The sequence below is a fragment of the Apis laboriosa genome, unplaced genomic scaffold (assembly GCF_014066325.1).
Source record: "Apis laboriosa isolate Shangri-la unplaced genomic scaffold, ASM1406632v1 scaffold79_cov154, whole genome shotgun sequence".
Taxonomy (NCBI): Eukaryota; Metazoa; Arthropoda; class Insecta; order Hymenoptera; family Apidae; genus Apis; species Apis laboriosa.
In genome coordinates, this window is record NW_025224475.1 from 743,805 (window position 1) to 755,999 (window position 12,195).

Below are 12,195 nucleotides of genomic sequence, written 5' to 3' on the forward strand. Positions count from 1 at the left end.
ACATTGTATAGCATTTTTTCCGATCAGTCTATACTCTCCATTTGTCCTTTACATCTCTAAATACCAAAAATCGTTTACAAAGAAGTTTTCACAAAACATCCCTTTTAATATAAGATTTAAATATACTCGATCTAATTAATGTTACTTTTAATAGGAGTATGAATGAAGATTTAAAAACACAACTGCATATAAAATTTATTCTTTTATTTTTTTGCATAGAAATGACATTAATAATTAGAGGATTAAATTTGTGAAAACTTCTTATGTTACGGATAATATCTTTCGAATATCATAGAATACACATTTACGATCAAGAATTGCTTCATTTTCAATTCTTTACATCGATAATTCATTATTAATTCTTCGTTGTACTTCACTCCTGCAAGAGACTACGATTGTATCACAGTCTTTGACGAGGTCACATTTGCTAACGAGCACTATATCGCGTCTCGAGCCAATGTGATAATACAATAGACTTTCATTCGCAAAATATGACCAAAGTAGACGTAAAATATAGTAAAATCGAAAATGAATCATAGTAAAGATGCCTACATTTATACTTTTATAGATCGAAGTGTACTTATAGTTAGAGAAATTTAAGAAAATATATGTATACATACAGTTTCGAAATGGACTAGAAAAAAATATAAAGCAATCTTTTTCAAGATTAAGCAGAACTATCCTATTCATCTATCGATCATTGATTCTTAAAATTGAATTCAATATGTGCAAGTGAGCAATATCTAAGTGAAGAAAGAAACGTAATAATCGTGTAAATATGTTACATGGTGAAACGCTTGTATCTCTTCGAAACGCATCGTAAGATATTTGAATATTTTTTTCCAAAAAGACTATTTCTTTCCTATCCTCACATGCAACACAAGTCGGCATTTGGTAGCTATTTAAATAACACACTGCTGGGGGATGCCCTTCGTCGAGACACGTACATTTACCATTCATGGTACGCGTCACAGCCATAAATATTAATACTCGGAATAATAAACGGGATACAGTATAATTATAAATACGTACACAGATCTATCGTAAGGGTTGAGGTTCGGTCGAACAATTGTTTTCCAATCCGATAGAAAAATCATTGCCAATTAATCGTTTAATCGTGTAATCAGATACGTTCGATGAAATCGATAATAGAGTTAAATCGGAGGAATTGTTTTTGTACACGCATGCAGTATTTGTATTTTAGATCGGCAGCTACTGTGTGCAAATGTCGAATAAACTGTAACAAATGAAAAAAAAAAAAAAATGAAGGGAAAGAGAACTGAATGAAAAAAGAAAAAAAAGAAAAATCAAAAATCGTGCTTCGTCTAAAATAATTTGGGAAATCAACACTTACCTGTGAATCAGCCCCATATCGGTGTAAAAGTAAAGAAATGATATAAGGAAAAACGGAAATTTTATTGAAACGAATTGCAACAGAAATTTAGCTTCTCGAGGGACACAAAGCGAATCGGAATATGGTACAGTGTTCGCAGACTTCTTTCATGTCGAGAAGGCAAACCGGAATGCGATTTAATTGACACTGAGAAATTGATTGCCAACGCAATTTTCACGAGGTTTCCGTTTGATCGTTCGTTATCTATTTAAACTTAAACTAATCTACGTCCATATACCTCTCTGTAAAGGTTTCTTCACTACGCGCGAGTAATTCGTGGATTTTAATAATAATACTTCTCGCGATTTTTATTAGAAAATGTCGGAAATTAAATTCGATTCTACGTATACAGTATACCAGTGTTATATTTTTTACACAGAGACAAGCGTATATTTGATTCGATACCACTGCTATAGTTATTATCCTACAACTATGTTCGCACATTAAAGAATAGGCAAATCAGTTGACATCAACTACATAGAAAACGATGAATACACGAGTTTCACGATAAAGCTCTTCGAGCGAAGTTCGATTCGACAGAGACGTAAAATATTTCTCCAAAGATCGAACGCGTTCTCAAACTCGTTCCTTGTCGAAAACAAGAATGTAAAGAGGGGAAAATTATGTCGACGCGCTTCCGGTTTGAGTTCACCGCGCTGTCCTTGTCGCGATGAATGAATTTGTTAATAAAGTCGGGTTCGTAAATCAAAATCGGCGAATTCATTCGACTCGATATGTTAATTAAATGCTCGATTAACAAAAATTATTCGCATTCATCGTGGTCCGATTGGCCTATAGGAGCGCATAAATAATGTTTTTGCAACTAATACAGCCTACCTATCCAAGTACATCGAGAGCACATGCAGTTGTATCGATCGAAACGTTTTTGCTTCTCCTTTTCGCAGCGACACCAGACAGCTCGTGTGCTTGGTTCGTTTCGTTTCGTGTCGTGTCCACGCACGGTTGTCTGGGCACAAGCACGCAGGTTTTACCTAAGTGGGTACATGGGCGTACAGGTTTCACGTCGAACGCGCATGCAAATGGGATCGCAACTCATCCAGGGGCGTAACAATGATAATCCCTTCTCGTTCTTTACCGACGATCCAACCTATTTATCGTTCCCCTGCTATATTATATCGCACACGATTTAGGTAAAATTCGATAAGAATTTTTCATTCCCGTTTTGCTTTTATGGATATACTCACGTGTTTTGCTTTCGAGATGTTTGCAATCGAATGGCTTCGAAGTCGAAATTTCGAATTGCGAGTCGATCGTTGTTGAAGTTATTTCGGTGTAGTCAAGTACACGGGATCAAGATCGATGCATTGACAAAATTACGTCCCTGCAACTGTTCGCTTGTACAGAGGATATTTACATACGTAACACATATACATGCCCCGTACGATACGAGTTTCTGCAGACGTGTGCACACGCATCATACTCTCTCCTGCTCTATACGACGACGTCGTGCTCCCTTTTAAACGCCTTCGGCTCTCGAACGACTAGTTGATTTCTCGTGAATTTTCACCTACTATCCCACTTTCCGGGTTTAACGGAATTCCTTGTGGAATTAAATAATCGTTCCTCCGCAGCGTGCCGCGCGGGAATAAGATAATAAAAGGAATAAAGCTACGCGGGATTAGCCGATTATCGTGTTAAATAAAATTGTACATAACATGATCGTCTCTTTGTCACAGTCTTATCACTCGCTAAGATTCCGTATCGAGTTCCCCGTTTATATTTAACTGAAAGAGGAAAGCAACGAGTTTAATCGAATTCAAAACGGTCACGACCATGGAAAAGGTGAACCTGCCTGAAACGGTGACTCGTCCTCGGCTGTCGAACGACTACTCGCGGCATCGACAGCACGAATACTTGTAATATTTGATCCGGCAATAACCATTCTTCACGACCACCGAGCAATCTGGATGCTTGTCAACGCATTCCGACAATGCTTCATACGCTTCTGAAATTGTGAAAAATTTATCCACTCGTTAACCACATCATTCGAAACATGCACAAAAGACGTAAACCATCAAACTTACTTTTCGGCGGTTTGATCAACGACGTAGGATCGTCCTTTTTGCACGGCTCCAAGCTGCATTGCTGTTGGTCGCTCGGTTTCTCAGCATCTTCGCAATTCGAGCTGCTGACACCTTCGAGAATACAACGAACCAGTCTGGTTTGCACGCCGGTACCGCATGTCACCGAGCACTGAAAAAAACCGCCTTGGTATTTATATCGAAATTTATATCGGTATTTATATATCGGGAAGTCAAAAAGTCACGGTGCTCGTCCGATCATAAATCTACGCATGACTCGACTCGCGATTTACCTTCGACCAGTCCGAGGTGAACCATGTCGGTGTGCACGCGGCCGCTCTGCATACTTGTTCGTTTGCTGGCCTCGAGCCGCTGCAATTGCTCGCCGGCAACACGACGAATTCGTTGTTCGTCCTTGCGACGCAAAGGACTTCTCGATACTGGACACCCACTCCACACGACACGGAACACTGAAACCATATTTGTCCACCATGTTCATTCGATATCAACCGATTTTGGTGGCGTCGTTTTTTGTCGTCGGCAATTATTCGACAAGCCACTCCGTTTTCGCTTATCTATTACCAACCAATGTCCATGGACCGGTGAACCATTTCGCGCTATCGCAATTCGTTCCTCTTCCGAAACATTCCCTTTCCGTTTCCGGCCTCTCTTTGGGATTGCAGAACAACTCGCTGACATCGGCGCAAGCTACTTGCCTCGTTTCCACTCCGCTACCACATTCGGCCGAACACTGGACAAAAGATAAGAGAACGTTTTCCATTCGATTCGATTCGATTTCGCCATCCTTCCTTTCCATTTATCGATCTTACCTTGGCCGACCATTCCGAGTAGAGCCAAGGCGCTCGTTGCTCCATACCAGTGTACGTAGTGCAAGGCGGGGATTCGCACATTTTCTGAGATTCGGGTTTGTTGAACGGCGGACAGACACTTCCCGACGTGATGCAAGTCACTGTTCGATTTCGAATTCCCATCCCACACGTCGTCGAACACTGAAATCATCGTGTCGCTTGCACAAAATGCGTTTCCCTTAATTATCGTATTGACATAGCTATTTTTTCTTTTTTTTTCGAACGAAAGGAAGCGACACGAAAGACTCTTTTCTTACGACTACTACCTGTGTTACAAAATAAGAGAAAAAGGAAAATGACGTACAGGACCCCAGGCGCCGACGTCCCATCTGGGTGTGTCGTGTTGAGAGTGCATATGCCTTAATTCCGGACTATTCGTGCAAGCCGGTTTCGCACAGGTTTCCACGGTCCTAAGGTCGGGCGGTTGTACGCACGCACCGTCTAACACTCGCATTGTTAAGTTCGCTTTTAGTTCCTGTACACACTCCAATTTTCGTGTTCTCGTGCCGGTGCCGCAGGTGACCGAGCACTCGCTCCACGGTTCGCCCCTCCACCTGAAACCACCGCCGTTTCCAAATTCCTTTCCGAATTGCGAACATGCGAACCAATTTTGCACGAATCGTCAGAGGAGAAGATGGATTTTACCTAGGTGGGCAAGGATTGTCGTTGCAACGCAACGGAGGCGGGTGTTGCGGCTTTCCCACGTTGCGACAACGTTTGTCGTTCACGATCATCTGCTTGGTCTCGCGGAAGCACTTGAAGATAGCTGTCTGAACGCCTAAAAATGTAAGTAACATTTGGTTGTAGTTAGACCAAACGGTCTTGCCTTCGTTTCACAAGTGGTTGTCCATTTTATATCACATATATCCTTTTATCATAAAGGAAACGACACAGATTTTTTTAGTTACCTAATAAAGCAATTTTCTCGATAAGATTGCAATGCGTTTAAAAGGGTTGAAGGGTTATATGACATTCGGGGTCAATTATTGGGCTGGATGTTGGGAATGGAAATTAAGAAGAAGAAGGAGGAAGTGACAGCTGTCACGACGTTATTTCACCGTGTTGTTGCCCGTATGAGCTGCCAATCAAAATGAAAAAAATCTCGAATGTCCTATTCGCGATGCAGCAGCACAATACCATGTGAATGGGCCGATATTGAAGAGGTCGATGGAAAATAACAACGTGGCCACGGATGTGGGGTTTCCTGTTAATAAATTTCGTGAATTGAACGCAACTTCCGTGATGGCGATGAGCGAATCGAGCACTGTAATCTTACGACCCTTCGAACCTTGGCGATAATACCGAAACGAACGAGTTCTCGACCGACTTCCCACGCAATGCTCGATTAGTCGAGCTGTTTCTCTGCGGTTTCTAGGACTATTAATTATCTACGCGCTTTTTTTCTAATTGCTCGTTTAATTAGCGTGTCCGAAAAATCGAGCTCGTGCGCTCGCCACAACGAATCGGAATCGCGTGGGAGAAGCATAAATTCTAAACTTTTTCTTTCTTTATTCGAAACTTACGAAATAAATAATAAATTGCGAATTAGAAATTGATCTACGCGTACCTCCTCCACATTCTTTGGAACAAGGAGTCAATCCAAACATCTTCCAAACGAACCGCGCACGTTTCTTTTTCTTGCCCTTTAACTTCGGTTGATCACCGGCCATCACCGTAGTCGGGGAATGCTTCATCTCCTCCTTTCGTCCTCTCTCACGGCCTCGCGCTCGATCTTGATTACGAATCGTCGGTAATAAATCGATTTTCTGATTGGATCTGAAAAAGCGAAAATCCTAGTGGACTACTAATCGTAACTTTCCAAACACGATTTCTTTTTTTCTTTTTTTTTCTTTTCTTTTCTCCCGTATAAATCGTTTCCGATTTGATTCAAACACGATTACGAAGCTCTGTAATAATTTGAGAATATTTACATTCCGGTTACGGGAATCGTGAGGCCAACACGCGCATCCGAATCAGGGATTTCGTTGCCACGATCGATGGATCCTGCGAAAAGAGTAAAATGTCAACTCGTTTAAAAGCCATGTAACCAAAGATATCGTCGAGGACTTGGAAAAATGCGTTCGATTAAAGATTTTTCGATGTAATGTATTACCTGTCGCAAAAAGTGGCGGTGCTATTAATGGCTTTCCATTGAACGGCATCATGTATTTGTAAAGTACTCCAGGATTCATTTCCTGTGCCAGAATCTGAAGAACCGATTTAAAAAAAATACCAATAATACCGATACACGAAGTCACGGTTAAAGTAACACAATGCCAGGTCGAGAAATGATCGTGTGTAAAAAAAAAAAGGGGGAGAGGGGAGAGGGGAGAGAGAGAGAGAGAAAAAAAAGAAGAAAATCGATCCAATAAATTGGAACGAATGAGATATCAGAGACATCTTTATGGTCGTACCTCTAAATGCAAAGAATCGTTCAGTGGCCCGGTCGCCAAGATACACTCCATGCGGTTTCTGTCACCCCTCTGGTATGTTAATGTCGTGCCAGCCGCTTTATAAGTGCCGCTTGGACTGTAAGCCAAGGGTCCGTTCAGGATGTAACTACCGTTGCCGTCTCTCAACGCTAACACATCAGATTAGTCGTTAGAAAAGCAGAGAGGAAAAAAGAGGCGAGATCAATTTGGTCGTATCCCTAAATAAACGCGGCTCGAGCATTTCGCTTTTTTCATAACAATACCTAAGAAATTGCTACTGTGTCGTAGTTCGGATATGTTGAGGGACATGGCTCCTTTCGGAATACTGGTTACAGGTTGATGACCCCGTGGCAAGATTGGTTCCATAAAAATGCCCTCGTACAGTCTACAACCTTTACCCTGACCACCGCAGACACCACAAGCGTCCATCGTGACTCCGGAACCTACCACACCGTCGCAACCCACGGGCTGCGAAAGACAAAAAAAGAAACAAGGACAAGCATTTAATGAACTGTTCTGTTCCGAACGAGCGTGCAACGCAACGTTTCGCGATAAATAGATCGACGAAATCGATGGACTGAAAACAGTTCGAAAATTGGTGTGAAACGACTCGCTGTTGAATCGCGGTGAAAGAATAGACGCGAAACAATGGTGAAACGAAAGAGAAAGAAAGAACAAGCGGAACGGACAAAAGAGACACGGTTAACTAGTCGCGTTGCGATCGAACCGGCTATAATTAAAAAAAAAAAAAAAAATGTAAAGGGAAGAAAAAATCGACCGATCGATTCGATCGATCGCATTGAAGAGGAATCGCGATCAATTTCCGACGTGACGTGGAGGAATTAATACTCGTGTTTGACTCATCGTACCTTGCATTGTCCGGCGACACAGAGCCATCGATCGGTGCGTTCCATAGAAATTCCAGCATTATATCCACGAAGATTCGGAGCGTCGCAGGGTGTGCCGTCCATTACTGCCGATTCAAGCGTTGCATAAAAAGGCTCGCCAACGGCACGGCAATTGAGCGCGCAAGAATTTGGTGCTGGACAACAGTCATCGCAGTCATCGCATAATAAAAAAAAAAAAAAAAACACCAAGGTCTTTTAGAAGTTAGTACACGCTACGGTAGGATCCTCATTTAACCGAGTATTTNAGAATTTGGTGCTGGACATCGCAACAGTCATCGCAGTCATCGCATAATAAAAAAAAAAAAAACACCAAGGTCTTTTAGAAGTTAGTACATGGTAGGATCCTCATTTAACCGAGTATTTGCATTTTATTTTTCATTCTTTCGAAAAGAATTATCAAGAATAAAGCGAAGAACCAATTAAATCGGTCGTGTTTTAACTAAATTGTCCATTAAAATGATAAGACGGAGTTTTGGAGTTTAACTTACCATCCAAAAACGGGACCCAATCGTAACTCTCGCCCTTGTAATTTCTTCCGTTGTACTTGGCACATTGTTCGGCCCGCAAATCCTCCGGGAAGTTCGGACATTTCTGTTGCGAGCAACGGTTTAATTAAACTTCACGTAATTAAAGACCGATTGTTGGGAAACCGATTGTTACAGTGTCACTTTAGATTTTCTTCAACTCGATTAAGATATATATCTTTATTTCCCAAAAGTGTGTTTCTGCGTTTCGGCGACGAAAAAATTTAATTTGGATAAAATTTTTCATGGAACTTAAACGCGGAAAAACATCCAAATTCTAAAAATTTCTTTAAATTTCTAGTGAATTCCGTGCTTTTATAATGGATTTCAGTGGATTCAAAAAGGAACCGCGCACTCGGAACGAATACACTGAAATGGGAATACCGACACGTAGAGGAGAAGCGTTACCCTGGTAATTTCCGGGTGGAAGATTAATTACCGGCCAGTAAAACCGTGAATAGTCTCGCATGTTTGTAAACCACCGTTTCCGAGATAAATCTAGCCGAGTCGTGGCGCCACGCCGAAAAAAGAGACAAATGGTTAACATGGCAAAGTTTTTAATTGCCACGTTTGCACGCAGAAAATTAACTAGCATGCGTTCATTCAGCAACAAACCATAAAAATTCGCCCTTGTCGAAAACAAGATTTCGGTGTATTAAAAATTATATTCATTATAATTTTTAATGTAAGACAAATATACACTTCGATGCCAATCGAAGTTTCTCCGATACCATTAAGATTAATCGAGGATCTTGCAGAAGAAAAGAAACGTTGATTCATTTTCGACAAATTTAAATTATTACACGTTATAGCTCGAAATCAAAATCAAAACGATAATTTTTATAATTAGTTTTTTTTTCTAAATTGTTACAAATAAACTTGTTCTCTCTTTTGTCCGAAAAAAGAAAAAATCCTCGATTATTGCGAACATTGTTTCGATCGATCGAAATGAATGGATGTGCACGCGATTCCAGTAATAGATTTCTCAATTGGCCGCATTTTTTATTTCGATTCGTTTCTACGGGAATCTTTGATTCCCACGATCGTACGCGAAAAATATCAAACGAATTTCACACGATCCGTACACGTTTCAAGCGACTAACGATTCGAAACGCTTTAAAATCAAACCGGAAGTATTCTTTTCGCGGTTGAGAACGGACACGAACGTCAATCATAGTCTTTACATCTATGAAAGTCTAATTATCGCTCAGGCGAATATCTGGACAGAGGCCAAAGTCGTCCATTACCAACCAACAGTCTTTAACTCTGCAGGTGGTGATTATTCTTATGAATTTTAAACAACATCGGTTAATACTCGCTAGCCATATAAATTGCCATCGCGCGCTTCCTTAATTGGCCTTTGCGATGATTTGTTCGTGACTCGTGACATACCGAAAAGAAAAGAAAACGCTCTAACGATCTTCTATATGCATCTATTCTCTATACCTGCCTCTCCTAGATAGATGCATTTAATGTACATATAGTACATATTCGCGCGTAAATATAATTCTTTTCCATTTTTGTACTTTTCATGAAAATGTTCAAGAGGAAGACGTAAAAGTAAAAATTTAAATAGTATAGAATAAAAATTTTATAATTTTTTTGTCAATAGTGAAAAATATTTGCTTTTGATCTTTCATATACTTAGTACATAAAATATAATTTGTATAAAATAAAAATTTTTGAATACAAAAAAGAATATTTTTCACGAATATTAGAGAAGAAAGGCAATAAATTTCTTTCAGTACAGCGATTTAGACTTATGACGATTATTTCTAGTCATTCTACCGTGTTTTTCGTAATAAATACCTTGTACATTAAAAAGATTTACCAGGCGTAGGGTCATTGAAATACAAATGTTAATCTATCACGTGTCGAGACAGAACGTAAAGGCGTAAACATTGACTCGCGTTACGTGTCGCATTGATTTACCTGCGTGTTGCACGTGTGGTATCGCTTATATGTACCGATGCAAATGGGTCGCGAGTTGCTCGTGCCATTCTCCGAGATAATGCTCCGCTTCCTTAACAGTCGCCTGAAACAAATCGATCGAGTTACTATATATCGACCTTAGATGGATCTTTATTTTTCACGGCCGATTCTCACGTTCCATTCCCTTCTTCCTCCCCTATATTCTGTGTTTCTTTACACGAAAGAAAAACAACACAAACAAATAAATTTCTCTTCATTTTTAACGAGATACTGCTAATTTCATATAAAAAAAATCTGTTGTCAGAAATACATAAGTTGCATTGTTTAAAAATAAATTATTCGACTATTAACAGGTGTTCAGATATTTTCAACCAATTTTCAAAGAGGAATATGTTCGAGAACGTTGACTCTCGACTCTAAACATTGTTGAGACTTACATAAAAGAGAAAGGCATAAAAGAGAAAAATTTAAAACGTAAGAGACGGAAGGGTTGAATTGTCTTTTACTTATTACCCTCGTCAAGCGGAGAAAAATACTCTAACGGTACACAACAGGTCTTTGGACTATTTTATCGCCGGTCGAGAAACTCGCGGGTCCACCGATAAATCCTGCATCGAGTCACGTAACCATGCAGGTAGCGCTACAAAGGTGTAAATGTCAGCGACAATAACACGTTTCGGGGTCGCTCGCGCGATTCGTCGGCGTGCCAGCGTGTAATCTTCCTCTGCTACCGATCCGCAATTTGCTCGGCTGTTCCTCGATCGTATACGGCATGTATATGCTACGAAACGTGTCAAGATTCGCCATGTCGAATTCTCGGAAGGATCCAAGGGCAGAGATCTTGCAAAAGAAAACTGTAACCATGAATTTGTCTATCAAGTTCGTACGTTTGAAAGTTAGCCTTCTTCTTCTTCTTCTTCTTCTTCTTCTTCTTCTTTTTCGTTTCTCGTAGGCGTTTCTTGCAACGGTTTCATTTCGTGAAATCGTGGAACGATTATCCATGATCTTTGATGTTAACGGTATCGCGAAACCAACGATTATTATTAATATATAATTCACAGTAAATTATACGACTCCTCGAAATAAATTATATATGATTTTATTATTATTCTTTTGTGGATTTAATTGCATTCTGTTGTAACTTTTTTATTTTATTTTATTTTATTTTATTGATATAATATGTTTTACTTACTGATAGGGAACGCATTCACGAGATTGGGATTGAATCCCCGTGCCACAGGTACGCGAACACTCGCTCCACGAACTCCACGGACCCCAGGTTCCTCTAATACGATTATCCCGTCCAAGAGCGAATTGAGTCTTTTCCTGTAGCATATGATACACCTGAAAATATTTGAAAAATTAAGAGATAGATGAAATTCGAAATCTCGTATTATTTTACGTGATACGATACTCTTGAAATCGCTCGTAAAGAACAATTCGTTTCAAGAATCATATCCCTGAATTTGTGAATACATTCACATTTGCACTCGTTTCATATCAATGATTATACGTCGTCCAAGCTTTGCCAGATTTCCATCGATTCGTTCAAATGGGATTCCCAATAACGCACGAAATCTTCGACAAAAGCTTCATTATGCATAGGAATCATTATTCATGTCTCGTGTGCGAGAAATTCGAGATATTATGTAATCACGTACTGGCCGCGATGTAATTAATTTTATTAGAAGCTTCTCCGGATCGTCGGATTAATCAATCAAAGGATGGTGAACAAAATTGCCTCGGCTGCTGATAATCAAATGGCAGGCCCTTGCGTTATAATCCAACCGCGTTAATTACGATAGGATGAAAGAGGAAGAGAGAGACGGCATAACGACATACAAACTGTTTGCTCAATAATTAATATCGGTACTTCCGCGATTGAGATCGTAATTAGACCACTCGCGAGACTATAATTAATTAAGAGACGGATCTGTGGCGCCATCGATACTGCTATGCAGATTTAAATTTCGATGGTTATAATCAAACGTATCGTGAACTATATCATTTTCTCATTCGGTGAAATTTCCGATTAGAGAGGAAATAACTCACGGAGTAAACTATACCGAATAAAAAGAAAAAATAGGAAATATTA

The 12,195-nt window shown here is 40.0% G+C and overlaps 1 protein-coding gene across 2 annotated transcripts in view; it reads right to left on the bottom strand.

Moving 5' to 3' along the window:
- Positions 1-2,384: 2,384 nt before the first annotated feature.
- Positions 2,385-12,195, bottom strand: part of LOC122719481 (ADAMTS-like protein 4) — a 39,231-nt gene continuing 29,420 nt past the window's right edge. For both annotated transcript variants that reach the window (XM_043945317.1, XM_043945318.1), the window contains 16 exons: positions 11,293-11,444; positions 10,101-10,203; positions 8,133-8,235; positions 7,606-7,778; positions 7,000-7,204; positions 6,719-6,885; positions 6,418-6,511; positions 6,236-6,308; positions 5,872-6,080; positions 4,950-5,082; positions 4,609-4,858; positions 4,266-4,445; positions 4,022-4,186; positions 3,729-3,905; positions 3,439-3,607; positions 2,385-3,359 (listed from right to left, as the gene is read on the bottom strand). In XM_043945317.1, the coding sequence (XP_043801252.1) occupies positions 3,241-3,359; positions 3,439-3,607; positions 3,729-3,905; positions 4,022-4,186; positions 4,266-4,445; positions 4,609-4,858; positions 4,950-5,082; positions 5,872-6,080; positions 6,236-6,308; positions 6,418-6,511; positions 6,719-6,885; positions 7,000-7,204; positions 7,606-7,778; positions 8,133-8,235; positions 10,101-10,203; positions 11,293-11,444 (2,472 nt within the window). In that variant the 3' untranslated portion in view covers positions 2,385-3,240. The remainder of the gene's footprint in view (positions 3,360-3,438; positions 3,608-3,728; positions 3,906-4,021; positions 4,187-4,265; positions 4,446-4,608; positions 4,859-4,949; positions 5,083-5,871; positions 6,081-6,235; positions 6,309-6,417; positions 6,512-6,718; positions 6,886-6,999; positions 7,205-7,605; positions 7,779-8,132; positions 8,236-10,100; positions 10,204-11,292; positions 11,445-12,195) is intronic.